The sequence below is a fragment of the Malus sylvestris genome, chromosome 14 (genome assembly GCF_916048215.2).
Source record: "Malus sylvestris chromosome 14, drMalSylv7.2, whole genome shotgun sequence".
Lineage (NCBI taxonomy): Eukaryota > Viridiplantae > Streptophyta > Magnoliopsida > Rosales > Rosaceae > Malus > Malus sylvestris.
In genome coordinates, this window is record NC_062273.1 from 25347772 (window position 1) to 25363697 (window position 15926).

The 15926-nt window shown below is 36.1% G+C and overlaps 1 protein-coding gene across 1 annotated transcript; it reads right to left on the bottom strand.

The window, feature by feature from the left end:
* Positions 1-1877: 1877 nt before the first annotated feature.
* LOC126598406 (uncharacterized) lies at positions 1878-4127 on the bottom strand. The gene is made up of 5 exons (XM_050264768.1): positions 3709-4127; positions 3046-3291; positions 2551-2632; positions 2230-2444; positions 1878-2101 (listed from the first exon to the last, which is right to left on the bottom strand). The coding sequence occupies exons 1-5, from the start codon at positions 3951-3953 to the stop codon at positions 1981-1983; spliced, it is 909 nt and encodes a 302-aa protein (XP_050120725.1). The 5' UTR covers positions 3954-4127; the 3' UTR covers positions 1878-1980.
* Positions 4128-15926: the final 11799 nt, after the last annotated feature.

A 15926-nucleotide genomic window follows, 5' to 3' on the forward strand; every position in this document is an offset into this window, starting at 1 on the left:
AAATGCTCAATTTTTTTCATTGCCTACGTAAAGCTATGTAATTTCAGTAAGAATTTTATAGTCTGCTTTTAGGTTCTAGCCTTCAAGCTTTCAAATGAATATACTATTGTATTGAAGTTTTAATTTATTAAATTTTAGTATGGTTAAAGTGATGAGTTTATTTAACATTTATTAGCTCTTATTTTCCCTAAAAACACTTCTAAGATTCAAACTTTTCATTTTCTAGGTGGGCTACCACAATTAAAAAAATCATAAAATAGGTCAAACAATTAGTATTTTTAGGCTTAATGAACTCTAAGTTATAGCTCACCGGAACCTTGTACTTGGCTCTGCCGATGAACTGTACTGACGAAGCCAAAAAGAGACAAGAATAGGGTTTAGGGCCTAAACCCTAAGGGTGTGTTTGATTGCCCTCCTTAGCCCTCACTGGACTGGACTGGATTACCTTTTAGTTTAATCCCGTGTTTGTTTACGGAAGGGCCTAACTTTAGTGGAACTCGCCCAGACTAAATTAGACTAAACACTTCGCTAAAGGGGCTTAGCGAGACCCCCCGAAATCGGGCGGACTGCTAAGACCTTAGCTTCCCCCTCCCACTTCGCACATCCATCTACTTCGTCCTCGCTTCCAAGAAACATCTTCAAGACCAGATCAGGCAAAACCGAAACAAAATAGAAGAAAAATGTGCAAACGTTCTATTTTCAAAACCACATCCAACACCCAAAATCTCAGAAAACCAAAAAAAAATAAAAAATAATAATAATCTAAAAGTGAGATAAGCTTGACATTTTCAATCACATAACATCGAGAAAACCAGAAACCCAAAAAATCTGTAGTGAAGTGAGCTTGAAATTTTCAATCACAGCACCCAAAAAACCAAAAACTTAGAAAACGCAAACTAGATCCAACCCCCATCTTCTACCTTCGAGCCAATCGCACATGCAACCCGCTCCCAACTCCTAAATTTTCAATCTCTTTCTTGCCTTGTGGTTAGATTGTGAAGATTTCCAGTTGATTATGAAGTTGGGAGATGAACAACTTCTGAGTTTAATTTTGATGTTAATTTTTTTCATCAAAAGAGGGAGATGAACAGAGAACAAAAGGAAGAAAATAGGGAGACGAACGGAGAACAAAAGAAGAAGATGGAGATGAAGAGGGAGAGGGACAAAGAAAAATTAGGAAGAAAACAGAGGGAGAGGGATGGAGAAAATTAAGAAAGAAAGAGGGGATGAACGGAACACAATTGGTAATGGAACGAGGTTTCTAGAATGAGAAAATAGATTGAAGTAATAATAAAATATTACTAAATATTTATTAAATAATGTAAAATATTAATAAATATAAATTAAATAATCTAATATTGGAATTTGTTATTAGTCTGTTCCTTAGTCATGACACCGCACCAAACGCTTCACTAAACTAGTCCAGCTTAGTCTAATCTAAACTAGTCCAGCTTAGTCTAATCTAAGTCAGTTCAGCTTAGTCCCTGCAACTAGTACAACACGAGACAGTCCGGTGCAACAAACGCACCCTAAATAGGCCCAGGCCTATCGAACATCCTTCTAATTCTTTTTAAAGCTAAAAGGATTAAAAAGAAGGGAAGATCCAACTATTTTGAAAGAAAAATGCCATAGTAATAGTTTTAAGTCATTTGACTTTAAATTTTTGTTCCTGTCTAATGAACAAAGTAACAAATGAGCACATGCCGCCGTGAATGGAGGGGTCACTAATCCGGAATCGGAACGAGGGGAATTGAATTGAGGAGAAGTTCGATTGAGGACAATCATAATTAGATTTCTATTACTAAATTATTTGGAATCACAACCCTAGGGCAATACTTCTGTTAATGTGAGCAAAATTGGGGAAGGGAGAATCGAACTCAGGACCTCCAGTGCAATTGCGCAAGAGTTAATACTTTTAACCAAATGAGATACAAACCTCTTGCAAGCCCGATAAAGTTCAGTCTATCAAAAGAAATAACGTTAGTTACAATTTGGTGGTTTTGGGCATTTATACACAGCTGATGCAGGTTGCTTGTAAGTAGGTACACTATTGGTATCAACAAATCTGACTTCTCCTGGTGCAAAAGAAAGTTCCCTGTGCCTGAAACTCAAAAAAAAAAAAAAAAAAATAAAAAATCATGACATCTTAGCATTTACAATGCTTGATAACAATCACAGATTCTTGTTATGACGATAGTGATCGTGTTAAGGAAGAGAGTCTCGAGTTACCTGCGCAAGTCAAGTCCAATTATACCAGCTTGCAGGACAGTCAAATTGTCTGAATCTGGTGAGACAATGATCACAGTGTCTTCGGAGTACTGAGTCTCGAGTATGGACATGAGCTGTGTCACCCGAACGAATACATCTGAGACACTCTCGTTCGGGGTTCCATCATCGATGGGGGGAGGCTTGATTGCGGGAGAAAGAGTGTCTGATGCATATACCTGAGGGTGCATTAACAAAATTACTGATCATACTTGCTTGTCAATCACTATATATTCTACTTCGTTGAGAGAAAAAAAAAATGTGGATGTTCATTGGAAATGGTACTTCTGAAACAGCATCTAGGTTCTTTCCTTCATAAGCCCCCAATCCACGGGCGTCGAGAAAGCTATACTCTGGGACGATATAACTGCAAACAGAAATGCATGATGATTGCACAAAGCTAACATCTTTGGATAGATTTATAGAGGTATACTCAATCAGCACGGTCCACAATGGCTATCATTCAGAGTTGGCCTCGAAATTTCGAAAATCATGCTACCAATTCAGATTAAAATGCATGGAAACAATGAGTTTGATTCGGGAAAATGGCCTCCCCTTTGAATACTAGAAGTACTTTTATTATGAACTAGTCCAAAATTAAAAACCTTAGTGCTTCCTAGAGGAGCACCCAAAAAACACTTTTGGTTTTTCTGTCAACTATATTCATAAGCATCTTAGGTTGTCAGAAAACGGTTTTAATCAGTCTCTTTAGTAAATTAGTTCTAATTTGGTAACAAATGAAGCACTAGAGTTCATGGTTCATAATACTAACTTGCGCACCTTCGACTGACCCCATTAACGGCTGCAATGATCTCTGCGGCCTGGTAAGCTCTCTGAGTGATAGAAGGCCATATCCAACAGTTCTTGTCACAAGCCCCCATTTCCTTCAAATCGAAAGCAGACCTCACTGCCTGCTTCTTCCCTTTCTCCGACAATCCGTTATCGACAGAAGTTTTTGCAACCGGATTCGTGTTGATTACTCCTATGCTCTCATACTCAGACTCCCCTGCCCTCACAAGAAAATACCTTCCCATTCCATCCACCCAAAAAACAACAGTCAAAAGAACACTCATCAAGCAACTAATGCAATAGCACCATGGTAATATATTAACATCACCGGAAATGATTTTCACACTCATTTTTCTCCTCTGCAGTTCTCTTTTTATTTCTAGCCGTTAGATTGAATAAATAAATATAGAATCAGGAAGAGAAAACGGGAGCGTGAAAATTACTATCAGTCTACCCTAAACATTATATATGATATATCACCTAGTCACTAGTAAAGCTAATATGGGGTCAAAAATTTCCAGCTTTCTGGAAACAAATAGCAATACAAACCACATCCCACAAAACCCATTACTTTGTTGTCCATGATTTTCTACAATTTTCTCCGAAACCAAACTGCAATTCATGTATAAACAAAAAATGGGTTTGCTGAATCACCGGTTGGTGAGCCTGACTGGGGGCATCTGGAAGAGGCCACGAGCAAAGGCTGCTTCTTGTGCTGACATGAGGCTGAGAAAATTGTGTGCAAAAGGTGTTGCGGCGGCGGCGGAGACGGTGAGCGTGGCGAGGAGGCTCCGACGGCTGATGGGTAGGAATGAATTGATGGCGTTTTGAGTTGTTGACGATGGATATTGAGGAGGAGGAGGAGGGCGGGGTTTAATGGAGGAAGATGTTGCTAGCATTTTTGGCGGCTATTTTGAGGGCGGAGTGAGTCTTAACTAACTAAACCACCACTTTTGGTTGTGCTTGCTCTGTATTTCCTTCAGTCTTCACTTCGTCCAACCAAATCCAAGCCAATAGGCGCAGCGCAGACCAATTGGAGCTGAAACGACAAGGATTTGGATCCTATCCGGATCCAAATTGTGAAGATCTTAGGAATTCCCACATCTTAGTCTTTTATTCGCATCGTAAAGTCAGAAATTATTTAATATTTTTTTATTTAAAATTAAATATAAATAGTACCTGATAAAAATTTATAACAATGGTTAAAATGTGAAAATTCTTAAAATTCCCACAAAATAGATATGAAGAATATCCTCTCCAAAAGGGAATTCCTTACCACCGGCCCCACTCCAAAGCCCAGAAGATCCAGGTCATAAACATCCAAGTCTCCAGCTCAGCCCACTACAGCCTTGTCTCAGTCGTCCTAATTAGATTTGGATAAATTACAGTTTGCATCTTTAAGTTTAAGTGCAACTGTAATTTCATACATCATTTTTAAATCTACGTTTTTTGTAAAATTGGTTGTTAATTGATGAAGTGACAAATATTGGTTCCACATGTATGCGTATGTGCAGTCAAATTTTTTCACAAGGACGATAATAGTTAAATCGCCAACAAATTTTGAAAGAAAAAACGTGAAAAGTTGGAAACCCTCTTGTTCTTTGTCATTCTTGTTGGAAAATAATAAGTTTAATTTAGCATTTGGGTCTAGCCTATTAGAATTAGGTTTTTGTTTAAAGATTAGGGTTAGTTTATTATAAATATGATGTTTGTTATCCACTTGTGAATAAATCAGTAAAGATATAATCTTTTTGAGTTATGTAGATGCCTTGGCATTTTTCGTTATAAATAATACCCGTAGTTTAGTAGTAATCCTTTGTTTGTAAAGCGTACCTTGGTTTTCAACTATTCTTCCCCTTTTCCGTTCCACACAAGGCCACCCCATCGCAAACTCCACCCGTTGACCCCCTCCGTCAGTAACCTAGCAAACCAGACGTACCGCAAACCACCACCGAGACTGCGAGGCCACCCCCATAGGACTTGCCAAGTCAAGAGCCGTTGTTGCATACGTTCTCTCTTTGTTCGAGCTTCTATCCCATTTTTTTATCACAAAAAACAAGGGGGTTGGCCTCTTAATAATTTGTAGCTGCAGCTACTAACTAGATATATTTGTTGGTTAGTGATGTTTTATATATATAGTTCCAGCAAATGAGTTCATAGATAGCAGTGACTAGGAACCGAAATGCACGCTGCACAAAATTAGTGGGCTACTTAAGCCAAAAATATGAAGCATCTTTGCCTTGGTAGTATTATAAACTAGAAGCTCTGGGATTCACCAAACCCCATATGTGAACTCAAACTTAACATTATCTAGTTCAGCTAGCTGCAGCTACCCTTTCGATGTTCGAGTCCCTTTGAAAATGTTGATATAAATTGCACTCCTGTTTTCTGTAACTGATCTCTGCTACACCAGATTAAATATATATGCTTTCCTGAACTAGGCCACACCATTTTCCAGGTTTCACTCTTCAATTTAGGATAACATGAAACTGAGTCTTGAATAGCACTATCACTATATCGGTGTTTTCAAATTTTACTGTACGGTGGAATAAGAGAGCCTCATCGATATGTTGTCAAAGTTGTCAATAGTCTCTTATCATGGTGATAGCAAATAATCTCAAGTGAAGTAACCAATACGTTGTTTTGTTGTTAGTACTGATTTGTTACTGATGTGCTTTTATAAAAAGTGAGTATAAAAAAAATTGAACTCAAAAATGTATTTAGTAAACACTTAAAAACAACTTATTTTCATAATTTTTTATGATTTTTTTTTAAAGCACAACAATATCAAATCATTCCTTATACTGATAGTGATATGAGAAGCGATTGTTGCACTCCTTCATATTCCTTTTCTAATATTTTATTTTAAAAACAACAACATTCCTTAATAAAAGTCCAAAAGCACATAAAAGACAATGCACAAGATAAATTTTTTAACATCACTACAAAATCAATATCCTCAAAAGACTAAACTAAAGCATATAACACCTGTACAAACAACTAATCTAGCATAATCCCTGTTCAAGCCCTCATAACCCAAAACCAACCAAAAGCTAAATTGAACCATAGCCGTAAACTATAACTACCACCATGAATCGAAGCCACACTCAACTCCGATTTGGTCCCAAAAGGTCTCTTTTGAAAGCTTAAGACATTCACTACAAATCCTCAGAAGGAATCTTCCTCAAAATATATCATCTTGACCTCCAAAATACCCAAAACGTCCAGAAACATTTATCTGGGAAAACTGCGCGTTGGGCCTTCTTTTCTTTGCAACGGTCAAACGGCTTGGTAGATAAATCTGGAACTTTGATACAATCATCTTGAAAGACTCACGGACATCATCCAATTGGAATCACTCCAAAATTCATCAATTTGATCATTTTTTGCTTAAGAGAAAGTCGAATGTCTTACATTGAAAATACATAACAAACTTTCAAAATTCTACCAAAATAACCAATAAATTAATACTAAGAATTGGGTATAATATATGGTATAATATGGACTCATCAATGTATAAGGAGAATATCAATCTTTAATGATCCAATTGAGCATAATAGTAGATAAGAGTCATTAATAGAATAAGTACACTGCTATAGTGGCATCCTTTGCCAATTAAATAAAACATATGTAAGTTTTTGTCCATATGTCTGTTTTTTACTGAAACGAGACGTCATGTGGTTGTGTACCCATACTATATAAGTCATCTGCTAATAGCAGCTAAGAATCATCATCAAATAAGGTTGGCCAAAATCACATAGGCAAATCATAATGAAATAAAATATATGTAAGTTTTTGTCCATATGTCTGTGTTTCACTGAAACGAGACGTCATGTGGTTGTGTACCCATACCATATAAGTCATTTGCTAATAGCAGCTAAGAATCATCATCAAATAAGGTTGGCCAAAATCATATAGGCAAATCATAATGAAGTTCTTGAACTTTGAGGTAGAAAATTTAGAGAGAGCGTTCTTCGAGAAGGATAAAAATGAGGGATGAGCAAGAAGGAGGTGACTTTTTTTTTTGTCTGTTAGAGCACAAGAGAAAGATGATAAGAAGAAATGCTACAAGTACTTCGTTATTTTATTCATCGTTCAGGGTTTACAATATAGGCACATACACCTTATTCTATAAAAACAGATAATTATAAAACATAAGGAAACTGTTGATGTAAATATGTTTTTATTTAAATATTTAAATATATTTATGTTTTATTTTATTACCAATATTATATACATAACGTTTTGTTTTATTATCATTATTCTATGCATAACAACCAATTGATTTTAGCTTTTCAATGAGATAAGGAGTTACAGCTTTTTAAGTTTGAAACATGCCATTGACTTTTCAATTAGATAAGAAGTTCTCTCTTTTTAAGTTTGGAAGGCGCCATTACTTCTCTGAAAAAAGAAGAAAATTCTAACATGATACACAATAAAACCGTTTTATTTGACTTACGTTTTGATTTTGTCCTGCTTTCTATTCTCTCAAACCTTCAACGTCTCTTTATTCTAAATGTATATATAGTAGTCCCTGGAATCATTGGAAGAATACGAAAATATATATATATATATATATATATATTTTTTTTTTTATACATAGTTTTGGTAAGCAACATATTGAGACGGTGTGAGTGCGAAGGTTCTTCCACTGTGCAAGGAAGAACTTTATCAGAAGAGGAAGGTTCTGGGCTGTTTTATCCTGGGGACGACGTGGTGTTTGTGAACTGCTTGCACATTTGGGTAGAGCCGCGAAACGTTTTAAAGAGAGCGACTTAGTCCGCGACTCATCCTAAGAATCATTCACCACTCAAGGCTTCTACATTTTTCGAGTAATTTCGTTCCTTTTTAAATTCTAAAGATTACATATCCTAATCCTATTTAAAATAGGACTCTAATAATATTTACAATTAAGACTCAAATCAACATTCCCCTCAGGTTGCTGCATAAATATCATATATGCCCAACTTGATAATTGAGTATTGAAAAACCTTACTAGATACTCTATGAGTAAGAATATCAGCCAACTACTCTCCTAAACTCACAACAGGTATAGACACAATTTTCCTTGACAAAGTGTCAATCAACCTCCACATGCTTTGTTTGATCATGTTATACCGGATTATCAACTATCCCCCTTGCAGATTTATTGTCACAATGGAGCCTCTTTGGTTCAAAACTAAGACATTTCAAAAGTTTACATAACCAAAGAAGTTCACGTATTTCGTGTGCCATACCTCTACACTCAGCTTCCGCAGATGACCTTGACACCACTTTCTGTTTCTTACTACGCCGCATAACCAAATTACCTCCAACAAACGTAAAATACCCAGAAACAAAGTTATTTGAATGACTATCGCGATATCCATATTTCTTCATTGCTTGAGTAAATCTATCAAACCAAGCACAAGGCGATTGCTTAAGCACATAAAGAGATTTACGCAATCTGCATATTCCTGTATTACGACTCACACTATATCATGGTAGAAATACCATACACACTTCCTCTTCTAAGTTCCTATGAAGAAATGCATTCTTTGTTTAAAAGGTCAATCCATATTTGCAGTTAAGGAAATCAAAACACGTAACTATATTCACTTTTGCTATCGGAGAAAAGGTTTCTTGATAATCTACACTATACGTTTGAGTGTACCCTTTATCCATTAACCTTGCTTTGTACCTATCTACTGATCCATTAACCTTTTACTTGATTGTAAACACCCAACGACAACCAACAAGTTTCTTCCTTTTTAGTAATTACACTATCTCCCATGTTTTATTTTTCTGCAAAGCTGACATATCTTCCTTAATCGCTTGTGTCCACATAGGGTCTCGTAGGGCTTTTTTTACCTGAGTTGGAATTTTGATCGATTCCATATAATTTACCAACACCCTAAATTTTGGTGAACAGTGTACACATGATATATAATTAGCAATCGAATTCTCGACCTTCCCATCTAGAGATAACCTGTCAGGTGGCACACCACAATTCTGTCTTGTTGGCAATTTATAAGTATTCACACCAATATCATTTAAAATACTTACCTTTTGGATAATCAGATGAGATACAACGGGCATTACAAGATCACAGAGAGAGGGGGTACAACTGACATATTGAGCTATTCGGCAAATTCATGCTGAATCGACTACCGATCTGGGTGGTACTTTTCGGTAGAACTTTGTTGAACATCTTTGATTTCTTCGATTGGGCAGTTTGGTTCGATTGGAGCTTGATGAACTAAGCTGCTGGGTTCGGTAGGCTCTAGATTAACAACTGGGCGGATTTTCACAACTTCGGTTTCTCCCTCTGAAGTATATTCCAACCAACTTACATCACCAATATCACTAATTTACCTTTGGATATCTGAATTGGATACAGAAGAAGAATAAAAATATTCAGATTCCAAGAAGGTCACATCCATGGTTACAAACATACATTGACTATCAAGATGATAACACTTGAATCTCTTTTGATGTGGGGAAAATCCAAGGAAGACACAACAGAATGCATATGGATCAAGCTTACTATGATGAACTTTATGAATGTGAACATAAACCACACAAACCAAGGATCTGAGGTGACAAAGTATTTGTAGAAACCACTGTAACATGTTGAGTAAGATCTTGAAGTGGTGTTCGATAATTCAAGACCCGAAAAGGCATACGGTTCATAACATAAACTGCATGTACAACTGCTTCAGGCTAGAAACATTTGGGAACAAATGCACCAATAAGCAAAGCACGAACTGTCTCCAGAATATGACGATTCTTCCTTTTCACCACCCCATTTTGTCGTGGGGTATGCAAATAGGTAGTTTCATGAACAATCTCATGATATTGTAGAAACTGGGATAACTAAGAATTTATGTACTCTCAACCATTGTCAGAACGCAAAACTTTAATATCAGATGTATACTGAGTTTTAACCATTTAATGAAACAGACGAAACACATCACAAGCCTCTCTTTTATTTTTCAACACATACAACCACGTCATATGGGTGTAATCATCCACGAAAGTAACAAACCACTTAATTCCTGAAGTAGTACTAACAGGGAAAAGCCCCCACACATCAAAGTGTACTAGCGCAAATTAAGAATACCTTCTATTCATACTTGGAAGGGAATGAAGCACGATGACTTTTGGCTAAAATACATATTTCGCATTTCAATTCTGTTGTCTTTAATACCAATGAACAAATCGGGTAACATATGTTTCAAATAACTAAACAATACATGCCCCAAACGACAATGCAATAACAATACCTTCTGTAGATTACTATTACATGACATATGAACCAAATTAGTTCTTCCAAGAACCACGTTACCCACATAATATAGCCCCTATCTCTTATTGCCACACCCAATAATCTCTTTTGTTTGAATATCCTGAAGGATACATTAATATAACATAATCCAATTGTTAAGTAACTTGTGGTATAGACAATAAGTGATGGGACAATGATGAAAACAATTATGTAAGGGAAGAAAGGATGTAAGACACACTGTTCCCACTCCTACAACAGGAACAATAGTACCATTAGCAATTACCACACACTTTCTATGAGAATGTGTCATAGATTGAAACAAAGTTTTATCTTACGTCATATAATATATTGCATGAGAATCCAAAATCTCTAACCTGTATTCGCCTTTGTCATAAACATAAGATAATAATACACCAAAAACACATACACGACAATCACCAATTATGGAACCACGCACTTGCTGCGAGAAAAACAAGCACCAGCCGTTCACCAAAAAAAAAAAAAAACAATCACCAGGCTTCTTTATTTTCTTTTCCTTGACCAATGCAGCAGTCTTCTTCTTTTTTCCTTAACCAATGCAGTAGCGGTCAAGCACCAAGAAAAATTTTAGTTGTGATGGGAACACGGATGGTACAGCACTTGTTTTTATGCAAGTGGTGAAAATTTTTAATTTTTAAGTTATTAACCTTTTAACACACATAACCCACCATTTATATAGGGACACGTGGTGTACCACTTCATGTGACAGGAACACTGAAAAATCTCTCCAAGCACTGTATTGACAACACGGATAGCCAAAAAATAGGGAGAAGGATCCTCGGCGGATATTTTTTCTAGGGATCCTGCAATCATGTCTGTTCATCGTATATTGTGCAGTCATAAATCATTTAAAATTTAAAATTCAAATATAAATAGTACCTTACGAAAATTGACCGCACGATGTACGATGATCGGACACGATTGCTGGATCCCTAGGAAAAGGATCCGACGAGGATCCTTTTCCAAGAACAACAATTGTAGTCAGCAATGAGTTCGGATTCTCGCCGGATCTTCCTTGTGAGGATTTCAGAAATCTGTTAATCGTGTTCATTCATCGTTAATTGTGCGATTAGAAATTATTTTAAATATTTTTATTTAAAAATAAATATAAACAGTACTTGACAAAAACTGCCTGCACGATGTACGATGAACGAACACGATTCACGAATCCTCAGAATCCTTAAAAGAATCCATAAAGGATTTGGGTCAACAATTGCAATAATTAGGGATGAGGATCTCATCCGGATCCAAATGGTGGGGATCCTAGGGATCCTCACATCTTAACCGTTCATCGTATATCGTGCGGTCAGAAATCATTTGAATTTTATTATTTAAAATTAAACATAAATAGTACCTGATGAAAATTGACCGCACGATATACGATGAATGATTAGGATGTGAGGATCCCTAAGATCCCTACCATTTGAATCCAAATGGGATCCTCATCCAATGATCAACGACAATTACAACACTAACTGCAGCATAGCACACGGCGAGAAGAAACTGCCTTTTTTAAAAAACTCTGTCCAAAACTGCAATTACAGAACAGACTGATTGATTTATCAGACCAACAAGCACACGCTGGTAAGCTGCACCAATTTCAAACACAGGACATGGCAGAGAAATAGCAGACAAGCGCACGCTGCAACTAACCAATACACAGTACAACTGCAAAAAATACAGCAATTGTACACACAATTTACAATTTATAATTTAGATCGAAACCAAGCTCTTGATGCCAAGAAGAAATACGGTAATATTTTGTTATTTTATTTATCTTTTAGGATTTACAATATAGGCATACACTTTCTTTTATAATGAAAGTAATTACAAAATATAAAGAAACTAAATTTTAAAGATTACATATTCTAATTCTACTCAAAATATGACTCTAATAATATTTACAATTAAGACTCAAATAAACAGATTAAGTACTAAAAATTAAGCAAGACTCGAATAAAGTTACCACAACAGAATAACTATCATTACAAAAAATATGAACAATGAGAGGTCCTCCTCCCCTCTTGCGGCTATTGTTTTTCCCTAGGGTTTCTCTTCTCTTTCTCCTTAATTTTTTTCTAACATTAATAATAAGTTAATAACAAAAGAAGCAAAAAGACAAAAATAAAGTGAGTGAGTACAAAATGAGAAATTGGAAATGTAACAATCACTCCACTAGTGATATTTGAAAGCTGCGGCCCAAAGAAAAACCACCACCTTCTACTTCATATATGTTTTTGTACTGATCGTGAAAGCTTTGCAAGATTACTCAACTGATATGTCTACTGTGGAACATATTGTGGAGGACTCAAAGGCGTTACTGCTTAGGTCCATTGGGGCTTCAGTTGCCCTCACTCGTCGCCAAGCCAATGAAATCACGCATCGTCTTGCTCGCCATGCTCTTCCAATGGAGACTGCTTCTTGTTTCTGGTTTGAGGAGCCACTTGATCTCGTTCCGAATTTGTTAGTGGATGAATGTGTCTAACTGTGGCAATGCTTTTTGCTTGCCTGCTGTGTAGTATGCTCCCTTTATGATTAATGAAATCTCCTATCCTTGCCGTAAAAAAAGAAAAGAGTTGCAAAAAGAAAAGGCAGAGCGAGAAGGGGGTGAGATAAATATAGGAGGTAGACAAATTCCCTTCACTGATTTAGGTACACGAAAGACGAATTTTCTTAAGTGCAAAATTAGAAAATTATAGTGATCTTTTATGATGAGATGATAATTTAATGATTTTTGAATGTTGGTATTACAAATCGTATAAAATTTTAGTCCATATGACAAATAAAAAAAAAAAAAATATATATATATATATATATATAAGTTCATATATGACATTTCAAAAAATTTCACTTTGGTATTTTTTGACCCTTAACTTTTTCATTCATTTTATTTGATGATAAAAAATAGTGGAGTGTGTGAGAATTAAAAATAAATGTGTTGATACCAGTATCCTTTCTCTATGCCTAGCTAGAGTTCTTTGAAGTATATTTAAATGGAGGCAGATTGTCTGCCCTCCTATTTGGGTGCCTTTCTCATCCCCTCCTATTTTGTGCTGCTACGGTTAAGCCACGTCAACATTTTATATTAATTTTTATAGAGATAATAAGACAAAAAACAATAAGAATATAAAATGTTGACGTGGCTTAATCGTGACCGCACAAATAGGAGGGGATGAGAAGGGCACCCAAACAGGAGGGCAGACAATCTGCCTCCTATTTAAATATATCACAAAAATTTCAAAAAAGATATTGTAATTGTTGAAAACATTGGCATTGTTATGAATGCCCACACACACATTGTCAATGCCCTTGCAAATTGAAATAGAGTTTGGAAACAAAAGGATTGTTTTTCAAAACATGCGATGTAAATTTGAAACTGTAAGAACCTGTTTGTATGGAGCCGCTCTATAAATAGAGCACTCCGACTGCAGTTAAAGGAAGTTCACGGAAGAGGAAGAGGAAGAGGAAGAGAGAAAATAGAGGAAGAGGAAGAGAGAAAAGAGAGGAAGAGGATAGGAGATAATAGAGAGAGTTATTTCTATACTCCTATTATTCTAAATTATAATGAAAGCACCACTGCTGCCTCGATGACGTACTCCAGTCACACTGACTGTAGAGGAACCTCGTAAAATTTTGTGTCTTGTTTCATTTATTCCACTGCACACATCATCGATTGTACAACACGTTATCAGCACGAGAAGCTCTCATGTCAGTGGAAAGCACAACGCCATAAATTCGGTAAAGCATTACCTACCTCTCACCTCTGCTAGCCAAAATCTCACAGAATAAAATGTATAACCATTTTCCGTCTCTCCCACCGCGCCTGAAGCGCCCCATCGAATTCTGGTGAGAATTGAAATTTACAACGACCTGGAGTCATCACGAGATGAGAAAACTCGTACTTGACAACTGATTTCCAAAGATCCAGAAAAATCTCATCAGACTTGGAAACCCAAATCGCGTCGTTTTCAACGGATCTTGAGGACTCCCATGAATCCTCGGTTGTTTAAGATGGTGATGGTAAGACTGACTTCACACATGCCTCTTTTTTGTGCCTCCATCAACCCCGTTGTCATCTATGTCTCTGTATGGAGGTTATTGCTTCGCGATGCCATGTTCCCTGGGTTATGCAAGAAAAACTCCAGTCTCTGGTAGCCTTTTTGGATTGAATTGGATTTGGGCAACCTCCACAACAACCTAGTTGGCCCTGTGTTTTGTGCCTAGAGACAAAGAAGGAAGAAAAATAATAGAAAATGGGGATTGATGGAATGGTAAGACACATGTGAAAAAAAAAAGGTTTGGAAATGTGTGGTGTTGATTGCACCCTAAGAAAAAAAAAATATAAAGAGATTTGATTTGAATGGTGCACGGCACCATTTAGTCAAAATAATAAATAAATAAAACAAATATAAAGGTTTCTGTTGCTGCATGGCACCATGCTGCAGAAATAAGAAAAGTAATAATAACAATGTTTGAATAAGTGCTGACAAAAGAAAGAAAAATAATAAATAAAAGGAGGTCTGATACTTCTTGTTATTTATGTGAATTGGTGTTGGTTTAAAATCATTTCACAAGTTCTATTTACTTTAAAACAATTTATTTATTATAGACGGTTTTACCGCCTACTGCTTTAAGTTTTGATTTATGTGAATGGTGTTAAATTAAAACCCTTGTCACAAGCTTTATTTACTTAAATGAAATTTATTTACTATGGCTGGAATTACCGCCTATTGCTTTAATTTATTTATTGTACTTATCTTTTATTACGATGAGTATAACAAGAACCAGATGTTCCTTGATTAGATCAGAACCTGCAGTTTCTTGATCCTCATTATAGAAAAATGATTGGACCCGAAGTTCTATCATACAAAAAGATTGGGCATGAAGTCCCTTGATCCTCAAGATCAGGACATGAAGTTCCTTGATGAGCACCGTAAGTTTGAAGTGTCGAAGTGCCTCAACTTAATTGTAATAAAAATCATAAGAGTCTCAATCTACAGACTATTAAATAAGGACCAGAAGTTCCTTATGTCCATACTTAAAATGGTTTAGCAGAAGCATTTATTAAGCTATGAAATTGATTACACGCGTTCTGCTCATGAAAACGAAATTGCTAGCTTTCTACATGAGTACATGCTATTTTGCATGATGCAGTATTAGTTCGGTTGAAATTTGTTACCAACCATCAATATTTCTCAATACAACTCGTGTTTGGGCACTAGCCAAACATTATACATTTACGAGTTGTTGGTTGTGTTATCTATGTGCCTATTGCACTGCCACAATGTACTAAAATGAGGCATCATCGCAGATTGGGCATTAATGTTGAACACCATCTATCATTCAATATTTAGAACCCTTAATTGGGGATATGTTTACCGCATGGTTTGCAGACTATCATTTTGATAAGACAATTTTCCCACCATTAGGGTGAGAAAATATCATTCCAATAGAATGATGAGAAAAGACCATTCCAGAAGAACGAAGAGAATTTGTCTTATTTTGATTCACAAAGCAATCAACATGAAAATGAAGTAAGAATAATTGAATGATGCAATAATGTGTC